Raw genomic sequence first — 21,980 nt, forward strand, 5'->3', positions numbered from 1 at the left:
AATATGGATCACTCCCAAGAAGTAGTGACTTTAATACCACATCTAAGTTTTTGGTAACATATATTCTGCATAAGGTACAGTTATTGCCTGATACAATGGGATATTGTGTAAGATTTGGTTTTATATTCTTCAAGTTATTGTTGTTTTAATTCTCTTTTTAAAAAATAAAGCAATAAATAACACGCGTTCAGATTGCTTCCTTGGTTATTGTGGTATTAATACCATGTCATTGCTTTGGATCAACTACAGATAAAATTGGGCCTTTGCAGTCTAAATTTATATGAGATACCTGACATGGATTTTTTTTCTATTATTTTTTTCCCCCAGGACTATTTCCTTCAGGAATTCCAGTTGCTTGTTTTCATGACTTTGGCCTATTTAATCAGCGATGGAGCAGATGGACTGCAAACCCTACCAGCCACTGTCAAAAGTTAAACATGAAGTGGATTTAACTTACACAAGCTCTTCAGATGAAAGTGAAGATGGGGGAAAGCAAAGGCAATCTTATGACTCAAGAGAAACTCTGAATGAATATAGCCAAGAGCTAAGACTTAATTATAACAGTCATAGCAGAAAAAGAAAAACCATTGACCAGTCCACTCAAGGTAAATTGTTTAATTTTTCTATTAGTGATGGTTAATACTTTCTGATTACTTACTAGGAAGTAATACAACAATACAAAAGCAAACATTTTGTTTTCAAAGGCTTATAGTTGCAACCCACTTTTTATTTTTTTTAACCATACCATAATATACAGAAATTTAAGAAATTTTTTTTTGAAGTAAAATTGCTTCTCTAGCAGGATGGACTGAGAGACCATCACAGGACAGCTATAGATAAATATTTCTTTAGTGGTAGCTACTCTTCTTCCTAATGTTGACAGATTAATTATTTACTACCTTTGCATATGTTGTGCGCATTTTGGGATAAAATCAATGTTGAGGTTGTAGGCTATCTCTGCATGTGCTTACAAAGCCTATGAATGAATTCCAGTGCAGCAATTCTCTTAACAAAATTTCTGATCTTATAAATAGCCAGGTCATTTAAAAACCAAAGAGTATTTTAAGAAAAAAGACAACAGTTACACTTCTTTTTTTAGCCTTTTGCATGTTACAGAGAAGTGTAGGACAAATATTTGAAAGCTTGCAATGGTTGAACTGAGGTTAGGAAAGGCTACTGTTTGATCAGAGATAAAAGCTTAAGAAATGGAAGGAAATGAGCAGAATTTCCTGCAGCATTACCTGGTAGACTGATGCTCATGAAAAACCACGTGCTGCATTTAATTCACTTTGTACAGACAATGATTTATCTCTGGCATCTAGCTCTGTCACAAATTTAGGCAGGATAGTAGGTGAACCTGGTTCTGCAGGGGGGTTGGACTAGATGATCTCTAAAGGTCCCGTCTAACACTACCATTCTATGATAATGTGGCAGGGAGAATATGTTTTTAGGGTGCATGTCAGAAGCAGCAACTATTGCATAAAAACATTCTAACTATTAAAGCTAAAGCGGCCATCCATAGTTGTGTTTCCAGGTAGTAACAAAATACTATTCTCTAGCTACCACTGAAGCAGTACCCTGTACTTGATGTGTGGTGAGTTAATGAATTGCAGTGAGGATAAAATCCATGAACTTCATCCACAAAAGATGTGGGAATAGATGAGAAAACAAGACACATAGTAATAGTCATGAATGAAGTGCTAATGATAAAGGGTGAGATAACAACGAAATGGACTTCAGTGGTGAAATGTGAGAAGAAAATTGCTTCAAAATTTAAAAAAACAACCCACAACACAACAAGGAACAGGAGCAGGAGTAGTGGTACCTGTACTGATCTAGTTTAGATGATTATTGTGAACTGAAAGAATTTGCTTTGTCTACTTAAGCATGGTAGGTTATGTAAACTGAACTGAGCAGACATCTGAATTTAGTAAAGAGCTTCAGAGTAAAATTTGATTCTTGTTCAAAACACTGTGAAGGTTTTTGTTACAAGCAGTTTGACTATTTCATTTTTAGTATCAATATGGAGGATTTCTTTCTATGACAAGATTCCATTGAAATCTGAGGTTATGTAGAATCATTACATGTAGGCATTTATGTGTGTGCATACATAGGCAATCTGTATAAACCAGAACTCTGCGTGGCATGAACTCAAAGGAAATATTTTCAGAGTTCTCAAATATACCCTAGAGATTGAATAGCACTGTTAGTATTTTTGCAAAACATCTTTTGTGTCAATTTTTTCTTTGAAAGACTATGTGATCTTGCAAATTACAAACCTTTTTTATTTTAAATATTGAAAACAACACTCAAATATAGAGCACCTAAATGCTTCAATAGTGTTGGACTCAGTAAGATTCCTGAAATTGAATCTCGAACCTTACTCCTCAAAGAGGAATGATTTATTGATTGATTTCACGAGCCTCATGGAAAAGGATGTAAAAGAAGAAAACAGATCAAAAAACAGTAAGTATAGAATTTATCTGTTGATTAAGCAATGATTTGTAGGTGCAATGATTTCATCATCCTTGAAATCTAGTACTGATGACCCTCCTAGAGTCCAGTGCAAGATAAATTGTGTCTCTGGAGTTATTTGCATCGATAGTTGTCTGACAATTCCAGATTTAACAAATAATACCACAAACTGTTTCAAGCTGAGCTAAGTTTTACCGACCTAACAACTCCACGTGAGCAGATACAAAACTTTCCTCACAAAGTGTCACTGTCACCAGAGAATCAAGGCTAATTGCATAACGTATACATCTTAAAATGCATTCTCTTAGTCACTGGAATGTTCAAACTCCTGTTCTTCTGAAGATATGTAAATCTGCAATATCTCATCCTGGCAAGAAGATCTTATGAAGTAAATTTCTGGCAGACCCAATATTGTATAGTTTGGGAATATTGGCAAACATAGTAAATTAATTCTTGGAAGAACTGGTAAACAGAGTGTTCTGCATTTGAAAGAGACGGGCTAGAATTGGCAGAAGTCATCAGAAATGTTGTTCTTGCTAGGAAACTCATTGATGGACCTGGCTGCAAGGAAAAAAGTTTTCATAGTTGTACTATACATAGATTGCACTTCCAGCTAATTTGTGACATGTTTACATCATTAGCACTGTTTTCCTCCACAGTTCTCTCTCTTTCCACCAAAGTAAATATGAAAGGAGTTGTACTTTACAAATACTGGCAGAACAAACAAGCAAAAAAAGCTTGATGGCTTTAAGGTTAATTAGAGATTTCTAGAAAACGCTAGTTTAGAGGAAAGAGTTCCTGATAGGATAAGTATCTGGGATTGAGTCACTGCCTTGATAAAGTTTATTGATTGTTAACAATATGAGCATACGGCGGTAAATTTCTGGTTAGACAAACGTGTATTTCCTGGCAAGATAAATATATTGAACTGCTTTATGGGCAAGCAAACTGGAATTATTCCTAGCAGGAGGATCCAACAGCAAATATTTTCTGGGAAAAAGTCAACATTTCTAGTATTCTAGGAGATTGTATTTTTGGAGTGCTTCACAAAGAACTGACCTTTTCTGCTTTTCCCCAGAGAAGTAAGGACAACTATTTTGTAGGGCAAAATCTGCAGATTGGAAACATATTTAATATTTTGTAGAGAATATATGTAATATTATCTTCAAGAACAATAAGTAAACAGAGCCAGCTAAACGTTCAAAATCTTCCATTGGCTTGATGAAGAGGCCTGGGTCACAATGTGAGAAAGCTGTGCTCTTCAACCAAGGCCACTTCTTTTTCATCCTTGATTTTTTAAAATTTATTTTAGTTTACTGCTGTTGCCATCCAGTCCTTGTGTCTGCCCTTGCTTTCATTCTGCTAATGATGAGGTTATGTAGTAGAAATATTCCACTGCTGAAAAGCACTGTTTCTCCCTAGGAAGGAACAACTACCTGTAGGGGTGCAGAAAATGGCAGTCTGTTTCACTGTGCTTTAAAGTTCAGCAAATTTAAGCTTATCAAGAAGAGAAATGAAACACGTGTTAACATCATATGACCAATCAGTTTTACTTATCATAGATGTAAATATAAGGCATGCTGACAAGTACTGATGGGAAATTGTCCTGTCAGGAAAATGTCATCGTGGTTTTTTGTCATCTGTGAAGTAGCAAAGGCTTTTTACATAATTCTGAAATCAGAGGAGAATGTGGCTGTTGTGTAAATTGATGCAGAGCATCAGGCCTGCTTTGTGTCTGCACCAGGGCCATGGAGAGTTTAATTTGGGCTGTGTATTTTAATGTGCTTTTTTGTTTCAATTACTTTATTTTTAAATGACGTGTAAAGGTCAATAAGCCAGTCTTTATTAGCTTTTCCCGTTCATCTGTTACAGATAACACTAGAATAATACTCTTAACATGCCCTAAGTTTACAGTCTTATGAGTCCTCCCTGACTGATACCCACTGAGAGATCATGATTCTTCATCATTTTAACAGACATTTGGAGCACTTATCTGGGTGAATTTAGGACTCTGTACTTTTAAACTTCCACAAAGAGCAGTTAATGAAGGGGAAAAAAAAATATTTGGGGCATCCCCAAACTCTTATTGCTTTTAAAAAGATAGAGCTCAAGTCCTATCAGCACTGGTGGTTGATTTAATAGGGTAGAACAGTTCAATATAACTCTACCTGCTGGTTACAAATTTTGGAGCCTTTCCCAGTAGTGTTCATGTGATAAAGACCATCAAAGTGAAGAATATTATAATGGCTATTTATTGACCTGTAAACAGCATTTTTTAATGTTTACAGCTGGAGGAGAGATCATTAGTTTTGAAAAGGACAAGGAGAAAATGTGAAAAGAAAATTTAAACATATCTCTTAAAAGAACTTTTTAAAAACTTTTAGAAATGTGGTAGTTTTGAACTCATCAGCTATTTACTTATTTGTTTCTCATGTTCCCAGTGTTCTTTTTATTATGAGATTTGTGAGTTAAGGAAGGATGGAATATTTTTTTAACCTTTAAGCTGCATAATTTGTTTAGAGCTCTGTGTTGAGTTGTGGAAGGTGATTGTAGCACAGTGGAATGAAGCATTCCTGAGTTCTGGACGAGGAGGATAGGGACAAGCTTATTACAAAGGAAACCAATTATTTTTCAAGCACTTTTCTTGAAATTCTGTAATTTGAGGAAGAAAATACAAAAAATAATATAGACATTTTTCTGGTAACATGCTATTACAAGATGGAGTTTGTATCAAAACCATTGAGATATTTTTATTATCTATTTTTTTTCATTTGCAAATGACAGACATTGAAATTTAAGATTTTCATATTGCCTACAGCATTATTTTGCTAATTTTAGAAAAACTTTAGAGAGACCTTAATCTAAGCATGTTTTGTACCTGCACACTTCAGAGCAGGAACTTGATGTGTCATGAATATCTGTGTAAGGGTACACAATATATCCCCTGTACTGTCTCATGAAAGGGACTCAGCTTTCAGCAGAGGGTGATTTAAAGGTCCTTCAGATTCCTGGGCTGTATACTAGCGGAAGGAAGCAATAGCTAATAAGCTCTATCTCCTGCTGCTGTGTGTTACACCATCTGGTCTGAGTGTTTATGAGCTTCATGTTGTCCAAAAAAAATTATATATGAGGAGTAAAAGACTCCACACTCCTAAAGCTTTAGTGCATTGTCTTCTCCTGTATTCCCTTGCAGAAACAGGGATTCCTAGTGTGCTCTGCTGTGCTTTGTTTGGCTAGTTGTGTTCCAATCATGGTGCTTTTACTGTCTCTAAGAGAAAAACAGTGCAATGAGCAGTTCCCTGTGGTTTCCTAGACTGCAGCCTTCTCTATGTGGGGAGTATCTGCAAGCTCTAAGGAAAGGAAAAGCTGCACTTAAGATTCAGACCCCCAGTGGATTTATTTCTTGATTTGCCAAGTAATTGGAAATTTGTCTCCTTGGAATAACCAGGGTGAGGAAACGGAATGCTTGTGGCTTCATTTAAAATCTCATGGAGGGAATACTTCTCCTTCCCTTCATCAGATCAAAATATATGAGCAAACTGAATATGCAAAGAGACTCTCCCACAGGCTGAAGTGGGTGCTCCATTCCTAGATCACAACCATGTTGCAAAAGCTTTTAACTGTTCCTGTAATGCTGCTTCCAGTTTTATAATGTCTGCCATCATCTCGGTGGAAAAAAAATTGCCTTGTATGGTCAAAAACAGTTTAATTCTCCTACCTAATTATTTTGATATAAAAAAGTGAATATCCTAGAAAGGGAGAAAGTGAGAAAAAGAGCTACTGAGAAAGGAAATAAACTAAAGAAGGATCATGGTGCCCTGCTAACAGATCTCGTCTGAGGAATGAAAAAAGCATTCCCCAAATGTTACGTGAGCTTAACAATCCATTTGTCAGTGTACAGATACAGATGACAATCCTAATTTCCATCTCTTCTCTGAATCACTAGTGTTCCATAGTGTAAAATGCCAGAAATCCTAGAATATAAATCAGGAGAGAGTAACCCATGCAGTGTAGCAGACACTGAGATATAGCAAATCTTACAGTAACCTTTCCTTGATGCTAATGGAATATCTACAACAGAGACTTAAACATTTCTGTTAATCTCTTTTGGAATTCTGTTTGACAAAGCCTGACATTATAGCTGTAAAACTTTTTTGCTATATTGATAGAGCCTCTTCCTATAACAATTAAGTGCCCAAGAAGATCTGCCATATGTTAAAACCAAGATAAAAAGAAACATCAAGACAGAGTGACAAAGGGAGTATTATGAAACACAGGAAGCGGTGAACAACTCTGCACTTGTCCTGCAAGCTGTCTTAGTGTACATATTCTTCCTGTGTCTTTTATGAAACAAAGAAGAGGTATCTTACTTTCTGGAACTAGAAGTCTGATTTGCTTATCTTCATTTATAGAGCAGATGCTGAAACAAAATCACATTTCTTCCCAGGGTTTCTCAATTACGTATCTGTCAAAAGAATTTGTACTTCTCAAAATAAAGAACTGTCAAGAAGTAGCTCAGTGAGTCAATGACATTGCTGTGTATCTGGGTAAACAGCAGGGTAGGTGTATCCTAACTCATTTAGAGCTTTAATTGGTTTTTCTTTTGAGAATGAGACTCAAGTACTTCTGAACTTAGTTCCATAGGTGTTTATGTGAAATAAATTGAGAATGTAATTTAAAATCTAAGATTCTCCTTTCAAAGTTTCTGTTTTATTGGAAGCTACTCAAAAATCAGTTTCCTGCTGACTGTCACTCATTAGGAATGCTTTGCAAGTAGATGGAGTATCTTTTAGCTCAGATGGAAAAAACAGCATGGAAGGAATAAGGTAATGTTTAACACTGGCAGCCCGATTCTTTCACCACTCCCACACCGCCAAGCACCAGTTATATAATAAAACAATGAATACTGGGTAAGGTGGATATAGTCACTTCCAGCTGTAACCTCAGGAAAAATCGTCTGAGGACCTAGAAAGTCACAAATCAAAATATAAACAGTTGCTGTGAAAATCACTGGGAGATTATGAAGCCAATGAATTCAAATGATAATATTAGCATGGTGACTAATGAGACATACATTTTAGGTTTTGTAAAATTTTTTGCAAGATTAACTATATTCAGTAGTAACGTACTGGAATTCAGAACTGCCACGGGAGTTGCATCTGTAAGAAAGAACATCAGCAACAGGACTTTCTTAATCAAAAACATGCTATTACAGAAGTCCTAACGTTTTTTCTGATCATTGGGAACAGTTGTATCTGAAAAGCCAGATTCAGCGTTGCCACTGACTTCATTGATACAAGGTGCTGAGCTTCACACATGATTTCTGAACTGCCAAGAAAAACCCAGTCACATGAACCAGGACTGTCATCCTTTGCAGGCGACAGAGATAGGAAGCAACGTGAGGTTATGCTGCCCATGGCCTCTGGAAGTGGGACAAGTCTGGTTTTGCGGCTGAAATGCCAAAAACACCCTTCCTGTGTATCTGGAAGTGGAGAAGGATCTGGACCTCCCTGCTGTCAGCATTTTTTAACACAAATGTCATGTGAACTGTATGGTTTTCCTTACAAAGAAACTAAATGGGAGGTGCTGTAATTCACGATTCAGCCATTGTTTTTATCACCTCACTAGTAAGATATTTTTCCTCAAATTAAAATAATAGAAAATAAACAAAGAAGAGCTAATCAACTTCAAAACCTGGGGAAACTCAAGGTTATTCTGCTTCCCTGTAGATGACATTTCTAAACGTCACCAAGCATTCATAATGGCATCAGATGAACACGTTCATGCTGCCTTTTGGACAATCAGTCCTTGCACTGCAGGACTTTACTGTGAGGATTCACCATAGAAGAAAATATTAGCATAAGGTTAAACATAGAGAAAAATCCATTTCAGATTCATGAACTGTTCTGCAAAACTTCTGTTCATACAATTGATTTTATTAAAGTTGAGTTGACTGAGGTTAGCCTATTTTTATTTTTATCTGTTTTTTAAATGTATTTGAATTTTAGTTCTCCCACTGAATGGAAATACAGAATTCATGAAAAGAAGGGCATGGCATGAAAAAATCCTTGTATTTCAACTGAAAAAGGGAAAAAGAAAATGATTTACCCATCTTACTGGATAAACATTCATGTTAGCAAATCCTGGCTGACCATCTTGCCTGTTACATATTGTAAAAATAATGAACACACAGTAGCTACTATTTCACACTGAACTTGTCTGTGGCAAAGGACAAAGCATACCCATTCCCAACCAGTTAGCAGAGGCAAAACTTTCAGCATTATACTAAAATGCTAAAATGGAATATGCTACTGTAGGCGTCTTTACTGGGGAATGTGTTATGCCAAGGCAGTATTTTGATGTACTGCTTGATGGTTTTCACTGCTTTGAAAAAGTAAAACTTAACTTGAAGAATTTTCTAAGATATTGTGGGGATTTTATTGATCTTCTTCAAAATGAATTTCCCAATGATTAAATTCCTTAATAAATGAATCCATTAATCATTTTTCTATTTTGCTTTGGTCTTTGGATTAAGATTTTTCTGTAGAATTTTCCTGTGAAGATGGAGGAGAAAATTAATTTTATATTTCTGCTTATGGATAAAAATGTGAAACAGATCTGCTTTTAATTCTAGTTCTATATACAATCAGTCCTTTGACTTCACTAGTCATACAACTGTAAATCAGAAAATAGTCTTTCTGTCTTTAAGAAGGTAAAGTATTGTAGCATGTGTCAGCATGTAACCTTGAGTGGTGTTTTGTCAGAAGTGTATAATTAGTGGTTTTGGAAAGGAAATATTTGTAGCAGTTATTTGGTTGGTTTGATTTGTGTACAGATTCTCAAAGGATTAATCAAACTGTTGATTCTAGGGATATAGTTCTTCCTCATATCAGTGAGAAATATGCTTATAGGTATGTTATGCATTTAAGCTGATACTGTAGTAGTGATTACTTAGTGTTTGCAATTAATTGATGACTATTGATCTGTAGAATTTAGGTGTTTGGGGAGAAGGATGCTAATAGTTTGTTTTTATTCTGTGCTTTAAAAAATGGTTCTGCTTTCAGACAATTAAAAACCAAACTGCTTACTGAATTCTTTGTCCTAGCTGATGGATCACACTTCTGAAGATCTCATTGATGCGTGTTTTTGAAGTATCTCTTGGCTCCTCCCCACACTTTTACCACATTAATGGTACTTTCCAGTATTAAAGTCTGTCTTGCTTCACACAGGGGAGATCACTGAGAGCCTTGGTGAGTGGGCTGGATCATACCTGCCTTCCGTATGGCTCTAGAGCAGGCGTGCAGTTGGTGGTACATTGTGTGTTGCTTTCACAGTATCACAGAATGGTCATTTATAAGATAAAATACCTTTGCCCCTTGCCTTTGTGACAGGTTTAGTAACTGTAACTCACTTTTGGTTTACAATTAAAGGTTGTCATAGCTTCTCTCCATGCTGGTTCAGAGCCAGAAGATACAATTCTTTCTTTGTCCTGTAGGGCACCTCTCTGTGTTCCCAAGTCTGCTACCCCATGTATCTGTTCAACTCATTTTTGATCATAGGATCATAGAATGGTAGGATTTTATGATGACCTTTAGAGATAATCTAGTCCAGCCTCCCTGGAGAAGCAGGTTCACCTAGGTCAAGTCGCATAGGAACATGTCCTGAAGTAAAAGATCCTTCCAAATATTCCAATTTGCTTTCTATATTGCTTTCTTGTTTTGTTTTGTTTTATAAAATAAAAGAAAAGGTCATAAATAAAGTTAAACTCATCTACTTCAGTCACGTGGCCATTGTGCTTTTGGGTCAGTTGCCAGGTGAGCTAGCTGGAGGCTTGTGACACTACCAAAGAAGCTGGTGTAGACAGACTGTGCCTTTTAAAATGCCTGATTATGAAAAATGTTATTACTTTCAAGTAAGCAAGATGTTCTGTGACAGGAAAGGATTTTGAAGTTCTGGAGAAAAGGATGGGGCAGCATTGGATACTACAGTGCTGTTTACTTGCAGAAATACTAGCAGTAAGGTATTTCTTGGAGTAGGGCTGAGCGTACCTACAGGGATATAAAAGCTATTTAGCTAATTTTAAACTTTATATTTAGAAACTAACTTAGAGGATAGATCTGCCTACTGCAGGCTGTTTCTCCAGTTCATGAATTCCTGGCACCCATCTGTGTGTCATACAGCTGCACTAGACCTCAGTACAAAGTGAGCTGTGTCTGCTTTGGCAAACTTCTCCCTAATGTTGTTCTATCTCTCCAGTAAAGTATTATTCAGCCTTGAATTCACTCATGTGATGAATATTCATTTTGCAGATAATTGTCATCATCCCTGAACAGCTCCACTCAAATAAACCAAACTCCTCACACCACTGCTCATTTCTGTCATTGTTTTGCCAGCATGAAGCTTATGGTTCCTCATCCTTTAATAACACTACATCATCTGTGGTATCAGATCTGGGTCAAATAACCATGATGAGGGTTAGAAAACCCTTTATACAATGCTTGATGCTTTAGGAGAGAGAAAAGAAAGGCAGCTGCCACTCATCTTTCCATGTGCAGCTTTAAACCCATACCTGAATGTAAGGTAACAGCATAGTGGACATAAACAGGGTGCTGTTTTCCTGTAGCCTGATGCCACAATTTAAATATGCTTTGTGATCAATTGAGTGTTCACACATAATATTTCATTATTTTCAAGTTTTTCTTAAGGACTGTAGTTACTTAAAGAAATCTCAGTCCTTAAATTGGCTGTGGTAATGGATTTAACTAGACTGTCAATTGAGTGGAATAATTTTGCTAGCAAGTACCTATATTTCAGTTTAATTTTATGATCTTTTTAGAAGAATTATATGCATGAAATGTGCTTTTCATGGCTAATAAGCCCTACTAAAGGAGAAAAAAAGGAACATAAAGGCTGTTTTCTTTCTTTGTGTAAATATTATTATTAAAATGAATAGAAGTACTAAATAAAAAGTAGCTACAATACCGGTGGTAAAAGATCAGTCTGTTTGAAACGGTTAGAGTTCAGTAACAGATTCTTTGCAAGCAAGGTATTTACTGACTTGGGGTCTCCCAAGATTCAATGTGGTTTTACAGTGTTCATAGCATTATTTTGTAAAAATTAGCCTCAAAACATCCGTAACAAACTGGCCTGTTATAATTTCAACAAGCTAGTCTCAGTGAGAAGATGACTATATCAAACAAGAAAATACCGACTTGGGAACTTTTCTGACTGGTACCTGTTAGTTTTTTTAATAATGTGTATCCACAGGCTGCTTCTCATTCAGTTTTTTTGTTGTCTGTCCTGGTGTCCATCCATGCTTTGCTCTTTATACATTCCTTGTTTGGAGTTGAAAAAAGTCCATGAGAGATGCACGTACTTTTCTGAATGTGTGATGTGTGTTGTTGGTAGATGGTTCAAATAAGTACTTTTTATTAGCCTGGTGAAAATGGTTCTTTTTCTTATGTTCACTTTCTTCATTGCTACATGACAGCTGACTGTTCATCTTTCTTGATTTTGAGTCACCCTTATGTTCAAACCCACGGAGTCTATGCCCTTCCTTCCCTCCTTTCCTCTCCACTGCCAACTGTCAGATTAAAAAATGTCTGCTGCTGCTTCAATGCTCAGTTCTTCATGTGTTTACTGAAACAAGAATCGGATTGGGTTATAAAAGCTCTGTCTGATTAGAGTCAAGTTGGAGAGAATCATGCATGATGTTTTTGAAGAGAAGTGATTTAAGCTCCTATAAACAAGTGTTGTGGGGTTTTTTTCCATTCATAACACCTTCTGGATGTACTGCTTGCATCCTTTGCCAGTTGTCCCGATCCGCTGCGCTGTTTATTTCCCATTCTCTCTGTCACTGCTGTGTCTAATATTGGACTCAGTACGAGATGGTGCAGCTCAGGAAATGGTGAAGCAGCTGGTAGGGAAATGAGACAGTATCAAATGGTGGATAATGTGGAAAAAAAAGCAAAATCCACATGTGACTTGTACCCTGTAGGGGAACTGTTTCTTGTGAAGGCTCAGAACTCAGCAGGTTTGTATGAAACAAATTCAATAGGAAAAAAACAATTGAAAAGAGCTTTAAGGTTACAAACATAAAGCCGTCTGCTACAAGAAATCACTGTACAAAAGGATATTTAAGCATTCTTTTAATCTGAAAACAATTATTTGCATAACTGGATATTAGATGGTATTTTTTTCTGATACTTTTTTTCCCCTTATAAAACATTGAGGGGAAAATAAGCACTACATTCTGTAGACTAAGTCTCTCCAGACTGCACTTTGTCACAAAGGGGGTTTGCTGTATATGTTAAGATTATGAAGTTTATAGTTACATCTGTTTGTGCTTTTTGTTTTGTTTTTTCCCTCAACATGATGAGTGTGCTTTCCAGTATATGAAACAGTTGCTGTTACCATCCTTCCAGAACAGTTAACAGTAGAAGTAAAGGGTGTTTTTATAGAGTAAAATCAAAAGAATTGAGAGAGTTAATGCTCCTGTAATGTTCTTATTCTTAGATGCCCAGAATGATTCAGAAGCACTCAGGTGCAGGATAGGGTCCTCTTCTCCCTGTCAAAACACTGGTCTCTATGAGGTACATTAAAGCATATGAAGATTATTATTATTAGCAAAGATGTGTTTCTTTATTTCCTGGTTAGCTGTGGCCTCAGTATTTGATTTGATACCTGCGCAGATTCTTGTAGCAATATATATAAATGTCTTTGAACATAGTTTAATACACAGTTGCTCTCATTTTTGCTTTAATCTGGGATTTCCCTGGGGTCTGTTTTGAGTGCTGTCTCCCTTATGTGTCCCTTTTCTGATCATGGCTTAATTACATTTTAAGTGCCTTCTGTGTAACTGTCTCCACCACCTCAATTAGTTCATCTCCAACTGTGGGAGTTTTTTTAATAAGGAGGCACAAAGTATTTCCATCAATACAGAATGTGAGCTTTGCTTATCTGCCTATAGTAAGCTTTCCTTCAGGGCCTGGAAGAGTTTACAGGGCCACTGGAGGCTAATCTGTTAGTGCCCTTTTGTTTGGATTTAGTTTCTTTGTGTTAGAGTACTCTCAGCTGCTGTGGAGGCTCATAACTTTGACTCTTGCCAAGCATCATTGATCAAGCAGCTTCACAGAACCAAGAATTGTGACAAACTCGTAGGCTTTCAGTTGTCCACTGCTGCAGAATACAAGGTATGCTAGCTATGAAGAAGGTTCCTGGTGCGCATCTTCTATTCCACAAATAAAATGTCTCAAAGGTAGATGGTGGAAAACTTTAGAAGCGATTTTGATGATGAATGCTGATACTGTGGGTAATTCTTCTTGTGTTTTTACTTCTGCTAGAATCCAAACAAAGTATTCCATTTTCTAGTTTAACTTTTCAGGATTTGTCTAACAAAGTTGGTGAATTAACAACTTCTAGCTGTCTCATTTTAGGTATTCAGCCTCCCAACCATCTTTATAACACATTAGCAATACAAATAAAATCCATTTATTTGATGATGAAGGGGATTTGGTTTTAGTTGTGGATTGTCGAACTTACCTGTGATTTGCATTAGAAAGAGCAGGTTTCTACCTGCTAATTTTCAAAGGTGAGCAATCACATTTGAATGCTTACCAGTCAGCAGTCTGCTGGTATCCCAGGTATCAATTATATGGTTGTGTCTATGTGAAGTACCAAATGCTGTGTGGTTAAATCACAGGCTGGAGTTTTCAAAGTCAGTGACTAGAATAGCTGCTAAAAGGAGTAATATATATCTAAATAAGCCATATAATATTTTAAAACAATCAGAACTCACATTAAGAAAGGGCAAGGAAATCAAAGAGGCCTAGAGCTGAAAAAAATGTTGCCAAGTGTTCCTACCCACATAAAAATACTGTAGTTATTTCTTCCAGTAATGGCAGTGTTCGTACAGTTTGCATAAATTTTGTTGACCCATCATGGGGTCTCACAGGTTTTTTTAAACTTCATGAAGATCTACAGAGGTCTGTTTGGTTTGTTTAGAATTCTTCTGATATTTAGTTCCCTTTTGTGCAGAACAGAACAGTGGTGCTACTTGTCTCTTTAGGAGCCCCACATGAAATCTTGAGATGGAAAATGTTGTAGATACCATATTATATGCTTAGGAACTTTATTATGCTGACACAAATCTCAGACTTTCATCGTTGCTTGGTAACTATAATGAACATTTCAGACCAGAACACATTTTAAAAACTTTTATGTTTTAACATATAGTGATATAACACAACATCATTATTATTTATTGTTATTTATATATTAAACTTTTTTTTCTGGGTCTGCACCTAGAATGACTCCACTGCTGTCAGCTGAGTTGCTTTGATGCATCTTGATGGCATAAAACCAAAAATGACCCTGTTTTGTAGCTGCTGAAACAGAACGTAATAGTCTTTATAATTTATAATTACTTGTAGAAATACAATCTAGAATAAATAATATTGGTAAATAACAGAAAATCTAAGAAAGGTCTTGGAAGCAAATTAAACAGTCAGAAAATACTGTGATTGTACATATCAAAAATAAGATTATTTCCATTTATTTGGAACCATTGGTAAAAAACAGTTATTTCAATTGGATTGTTTTAATATTGCTTAAAGTGCGATAAAGCCAACCTTGAGATTTGAACTGCTCTTACTGAAATCCATTTGGTAAACTAAGCACTTGAAACAAGAAGGTAGCAAGAAACAAGAATTTTTTGAAGGCAGTTTAATCTCCTTTTTCTTGGTCAGATGAAACGTGTGATGACAAACCCCATAGAGTTTTTTTGGGGGAAGAGGGGTTATTTCACTGACAAGCTGTATCCCCAGTTGGCTAATCAAATGGAACAGATGTGCCAAGTTGTCTTTCGTATGTTCTCACTGATGTCAGATTGGCAGCTGGATGTAATTGGATGTGAATGGAGGTACTGAAGAGCTTACACACTTTCTCCTTGTTCCAAGATTAATCTGAGGGGTATATTTGGTGGTCTAAATGTTACTAAGTAGTTCAACCTAATTAAAGGATATGCTGCTTTCATAGTAGATGGGAATTTATTAAGATCGTGTACGTTTTTGAAAGATGTGGAAAAAAGAAGAAAAAGAGTTCAAAAATGTGCACCCCTGCTCAGAAATACAGCAGTACTCCACCGTTTCACACTGTGATTAATCTTGAGGGAGAGTATTTATGCATATGAAACTCTTTCAAAGAGAAAAGTTAGTTAATCTTCTCTAGATTATTTCATTCGTAGTTTTGCTGTCCTTGATGAAAGTCTAATTTTGCCCCTTTAAAAAAACAAACACAAACTTAAGAAAATCTGCAGCCTAAGGCTGTAACTAGCTTTAATTTTGAGAATGTAAAGACAAGAGGAAAGGATCTATTGCCTATTTCCTCCCTGAAACACATACACAAATGCTAAATCTTATAACTGAAAAATCATTTCAGAACCAAGGAACCTTTAAAAGTCTTGAGAGAAAATGGTCATGCTTTTCTCTTAGAACAGAGTTTTTGGAAATAGAAAATGTTTTTTTGTCTTGAAAATTCTCTATCTCTAAATAGATTTTTGCACATGTAAAATGAAATTGTAATTGAATGCATTGTAAGACAAGCTTTTCCAACTGTAGCATTAGAAGAATTTAATTTAACCTCACAAATGATATTGAGGTTCTTTCTCGTCTATGATAATTAGATTTCTTTTTTTGCTCTTGTCTTTAATAGGGTGAAGTTAGAGTGAACATTATTTGAGATTAAGGAGGTTTACTTTATGAGAAATTTAGGTTAAAAGCTAACTCCTGTGATTGTATAACTCTAAAATTCATTAAAGGGAATACATTTATGAGTACCTGCAGTAGAGTTCTTCTTTTAACAGAATCTTGTGAATGGAAGTAGTTTACCTCCTATAGCCAGCAATACTTAAGATCTATTTGAACTTGAAGTATCAAATTCCTAATCAATCTGATTATGGCAATAATTAAATTAAAGTAAGACCCAATGCATACATGTTGTAGATCCAAAAACCTCTCTGGCCTCTTGCTAGTTACTCTTGAGATACAAAACCTCTAACATCAAAAATTTCCAGTGATGTATAAAAAGAATATTCCATTCCTGGGGAGGAAGAAAGTTTGTCCATGTTGTCATAGGATTGGGATGATTTCCATGCAGAATTTGAGGACTGCTTTTCCTTATTTCTGTTTATTTTAATAATTAAAAAAAATAATATCTGAGAGCTCCAAAAGAATGTTTTAAAAGAAGTTCAATCTCCTCCTGCTAGAAGTCAGAAGAATTCGCCTGAAGAAGAGACTGGAAAGATATTTGCCATGAGGCATGGATTGGAAACTCATCCTCTGGTTCCTCTGGGGAAGGACCTGAGACTTTCTTTTCTAAATTTCACAAGCCAAAGAGTTTCCTGAAAATACAACCTCCTTTCCTCCTCTCTTAGCTGCCTAATCTGCAAATTTCATGAAGTTCTTTAGTGTTATTGCAGGCTCTGATTCCTCTTTTGTTCCTCCTTTATTTGTTATTGCTGTTATTTTTAACTTTATAGCATCACTGGTGCTAACCGGAGATTACTGTAAGAAAATAAAGTGCATAGATAAGGGAATACAAGGAAAAGTTGAAATACAGTAGAAGAAAACCATGTACAGTGCAATGCATTTGATACATAAATATAAAAATCTCAAAAAGCGTCTTTTATGTGCAACAGGGATATCTCTTTTTAAAATTAACATAAATGTTAACTGAGAGTCTGTTTTGAGCTGTGGTGATGGTGTAATTGGTGATAAACGTGAGATTTCTAAACCAAATTAATAGTCAGTGTAATGTGCTTTTGCAAATTAATTGATTCTTGGCCTCTTCCTCAGTGTTTTTCATATGAATGATTACTGAAGTTTAATGTCTTTGAATTATATTGTCCTAGGAAAGATGTGGCATGTTTTCAACATGGAAACAAGTAAGAAATTGACTAAATGAAATGTGAGCACAGAAATAGATTCACAAAGTTACCTAGGAGGTTGTGTTACATGAACAGCTTTACAAAGTAGCTTAAGTTCTCTGCCTATTAAATTCTCAAGTCTAGGGTATAGCCAGTAAACCATGGTCCTCTAGTGAGAAATGAGAAATTTTAAGGGCCGTTGAACACAGTGAATTTAGCAGAGTGCTCAAAAGCCCTCAAAATTTCTCATTTAGAACGGTGCATATGTATTGCTTCCAAAAATGAACGCAAACTTCACTTCCCCCACTTGGTTTACATTTCTTTCTCACCACCTCTCTCTGGATCTGATGCCATGAGTCTCATCTGGTCTGCCTTAACACTTCATTTTGAAACACATAGAGTACACTTGCTGATTAAACCATTGGCATAAGTTCAGAATGTGAAACAACACAGTAGTGTTGTTTTGTAACACTACAAAATCCCAAACCCTCTGCCAACCTCAAAACTGCATGTTTGGGATGATTTTTGCCCTGTTTTCCCATTATATCTCTTTCAGATGCCAGCTTGATAACTAACCTAAACAGTGTTCAGGTTAATGTATATTACTTGCCTTTCTGGAATTCTTTCCATTCTTTCCATGTTCAGAATCTTTCCATCGGATCTGCTTCTGGACTCTGATATTCCCACTGTTCTCCAGTGACCTCCGGTGTGAACGAGGAAAGGGACTGGCCCAAAATAAATACCATGGATCTAAACTTCAAAGGCATTGATATTTTCTCACTGCCTTTAAGCTTCTTAGGCTCCATAGTAGTTTTACAGAGATGAGAGCAATTTGCGTATTTTCACCCAGAGAACTGATTTTGTGTGTGTTTGAGTGGGGAGCATCCTCAGAGTAAGAACTTCTTTTACTGCAAACTCTTTCTCTAGCTGAACATGTAGGTCAATTAAGTAATTCAAGTATTGTTTGTAATTTTTTTTACTAATACAAAGTAACATTTTTCCATAAGAGGATAGGAAGATTTGAAAGGAACGTTCTTTATGTTCATCTCTGTTTATACACCAGCTTTGTGATTTTTCTTTTGCTTTGTTCGGATAGTCTTCTCTTTATTTTAAACGTTGATTTATTGGAATTAATATTTATTTACTCTCCCAGTTAGTTGAAATTAGAAAAATTATTGGGAAGGGGCAACAGTGTGGAAATTCCAGAAGTCCTGCAAGTCCACTAAGTTTGCAGAAATACCAAGTTGAAGAGGAGGATCTCTGTGGCCTTTCACTTGGGTAATCTAATTTTCTTTTTGCCTGTGCCAATAAAAGTAGAATTGCAGAAAGCGTAGCCAGCACACAGTTATTCCTGGCTATGCAAAGGACCATGAAATAGTCCTGAAGATGCACTGGGATAAATGCTTTATATATACATGAAAATCCTAGGGTTTTACCTGTACTGGTGGTTACATTGATGCTGTAGTAAATACATTCTTGATCAGTGTATCTGGAGTTTTCAGTACGTCTCTGTTGGAGAATGTAGTTAGAGCTGACTGCTTGTTCAGCTGCCTCATTCTCAGATCAACACGAGCACTTTAAATAACAAAGGCACCATTGGCCCATGGAGTCCAACTTCTCTTTAACAGCTCATCCCTGAAGATTATTTTTTTTTCCAGAAAAATGTTAAGCTTCTTTGAGATATAAAGAAAAGTATCTGTTAATTGGAAAGCTGATTTTTTCTTTTATGCAACCAGCTTTCTCTCCTGTCCTTGGTCATTAGATATCTTACATTTCTTTATATGTTACTTGTTTGTGAAAGGACATTAGTATCAATAAGAGATTAAAAGAAATGTATTTTTAACAATTGTGTCCAATATAATAGTATCCACAAAGTGCCAGAGGTGAGAATCCTATCATCATCTTCTGTGTACACTCATACCTGCACCCTGCTCTTCCTCTGTCCACAGTTCATGTGAAATCTTGAACTTTATATTAATATTTCCTCACTCCTCTTACGACCGTGTCTCTTGGTAAGACTAAATCTATCATAAATCCACTTGAACTTTATCTCCTTGTGGAAGTATGTGGTATTTTGGGTAACAAGGTTAGATATGCAGACTAAAAGCAGCTACTTTTGGTCTTCTAAGTGCTTTTCAGAAAATGCGTCCTGTGGGAGTTAAAATACTATGAAAGCTTATACACTTAAGAAATAGACTGTACTTAAGAAATGGACTATTGAGGCAATATATGGTGTTAGACTTCAGTTGAATATAAGTTAGATTATTAAAAAGTCATTTTCTTTTGCTCCACAAAAAAAAATTAGCTAAAATATTGAGTGTTAGCTACTACATTTTGAATTAACATATAGACTGAAGGGTAAGTTCTGTGCTTCTCAAACATGTGAAATCGAATTAGCATATGTGAGATTTACTGGGATGAATTTTCCCCTGGGCACGTGCAACTGCCAATAGAAGGAAAGTGGGCTGGGGACAAGACATCTGCCTGGAGTGGACATCAGTGCAGAGAAATGCCTGCATCCTCGCTCCCTGAGGTTGTGGCATCAGCTGACATGGTTCATGAAGTTCTGAGAAGATTTATTATAAAAGCAAAGTTCCTCAGCTGGTAGAAACCTGCTTTGGAGGGGAAGGAGGTTCAGAAAATGCTTCTTGAAATCACCAGGTGTAATTTGTCAGGTTAAGAACCCTGTGTTGCTGCAGTACTCGACAGGAATCTGAGTTAAAAAACAATACTTCTTTTTGAGATAATTTCTTTTAAAAAATTATGGGGCAGTTTCACTGGAGGTTACTTCTGCAGTCCAAGTTGAGGATTAAGGCTCATGTTCTTGTTGACTCTCCTACTTCATGAGGAAATAATTGAGTGTGGTTTTCAGTATAAATTGTCCTTAATATACATCAATGAACAATCCTCCCTTTGGAAGTACCTTCTCATTAGTGCTTATAAGCAGCACCGCAGACCTGCTGATGTCTTTAAACACAGCTGTCCAAATGTACAAACCTGATTTACTTTTCTTGCATTTTATATGGTTTTAGCAGCTAAATATTCATTTTCTTTGATAATGGCATTTTACATTTATTTCTTTTACATCATCTGATAAAGCATGTGATAACTGTCATAAATGTTTGATGGACAACCTGGATCGTACTGGCTGCATGTGATGAGCTAGCTCATTCCTAGTTGTGAGAGCCTTGACAGCAAGATTTGGTTTTTACCTTTTGTTCAAAACACAAGTGCAGTACATGGAGTGAAGCTCCTGTCACTTTTCTATCGTAGCTCAGCCCAGTTGAGCAGACCTTTAAATCAACTGTTTCACCAGAAAGTATTGACTCGCTTCTTTGTTACTGAAGAAATATTTGGTGAAATGTGACATCCACAACCTCAATTTAAATGAACTATGTAGTCCTTTCAGAGTGGGATAGATCATCCTGCTCATATGATTCAGTCTGTACTTCATTGATGCTGGACTCTGAGTTAGTAATCTGGGACTGTAGCTGGCTTTTTAATTCTTAGTTTTGTAATTCTTGGTTTATGTCCAAGTCCTTTGTGAATTTGATAAATAAAAAAGAAGACTTCTATACCATTTGGAAACGTATTTTGCATAAAGGTGATTTTATTCATTTAGTGCTATCAAAAAGAAAGTAAAAGTTAGGAGTGATGGTTCAGTATCCAGCATCAATGTCTGCACTCTTCATATCGTATAAAGATTTGGCCCATGCTGTCTGATTAATCCAAATGGAGTTTGTTTGTTGTATATATAATACATAATTAAAACAATACTTAAAACTAGGGCATTGTATGAGCAACAGCATCCTTAATTATATCCAGTAACTTCTGTGAGTTTGCCTCTGTCTCCCATGCCTCATGAGCTTTGAAAAGTTCAGAAAAAAATAGGACTTCTAAGACTGACTGTTTTAAGTTTACCATCATAGCCACAGGGGAAAGGGGTTTTTTTCCAGAGGGTCTTACAGATTTCAAAGTCTCTTTCAAGCATCTGTGTAAGATTGAGAGCCAGCAGCTTTCAGTCTCAGTGTCCACTTGTATACACAAGTACTGCCTTGCACTACTCTTTCTCCTTTTTTTCTAGCAGTTAGCCAAGTGCCAGTTTTAAACAGGCCTCAGAGATCATGAAGAACGCTACGTTGTAATAGTAGATAAAGTTGAAATACCAAATAGTCCCCCTACTGCCAAAACTACACAACTGTTTGTCAGCATCTTGGCTATTTTCTCCCAGTCATCCTCAAAGCATTTGAGAGATAGGAGAATAGACCTATGAAGGTGGCATATGCTACAGCTTCTCAAGTGTGAGGCTGACACCAAGCCTTTCTCTTGTGAACAAGGAAAAGAGATGAGAGTAGTGATGAAGTGCTCTGGAGGGATTCCCCATCTCTCTTGCTGCCATGAAAGGAGCAAGAGCAGTGATGACTGGTGCTGCTGGAATGGGCCAGCCAGTGCAGTGACAATACTAAGAAGACAAGATGATCTTCCAGGGCTCTTGCATAGGAAAGTGAGGCCATGGCACTTCTTTCTGTTTGATGCCCAACTTCTAGAAAAGACATTGCCATTCACTGAGATCATGCCAGCC

The 21,980-nt window shown here is 36.4% G+C and overlaps 1 protein-coding gene across 2 annotated transcripts in view; it reads left to right on the forward strand.

Annotated features, from left to right (window-relative positions):
• Positions 1–388: 388 nt before the first annotated feature.
• The window catches only part of TENM1 (teneurin transmembrane protein 1), a 227,882-nt gene continuing 206,290 nt past the window's right edge, over positions 389–21,980 (forward strand). For both annotated transcript variants that reach the window (XM_062006336.1, XM_062006337.1), the window contains exon 1: positions 389–605. In XM_062006336.1, the coding sequence (XP_061862320.1) occupies positions 389–605 (217 nt within the window). The remainder of the gene's footprint in view (positions 606–21,980) is intronic.

This window comes from Colius striatus, chromosome 13 (genome assembly GCF_028858725.1).
Source record: "Colius striatus isolate bColStr4 chromosome 13, bColStr4.1.hap1, whole genome shotgun sequence".
Lineage (NCBI taxonomy): Eukaryota > Metazoa > Chordata > Aves > Coliiformes > Coliidae > Colius > Colius striatus.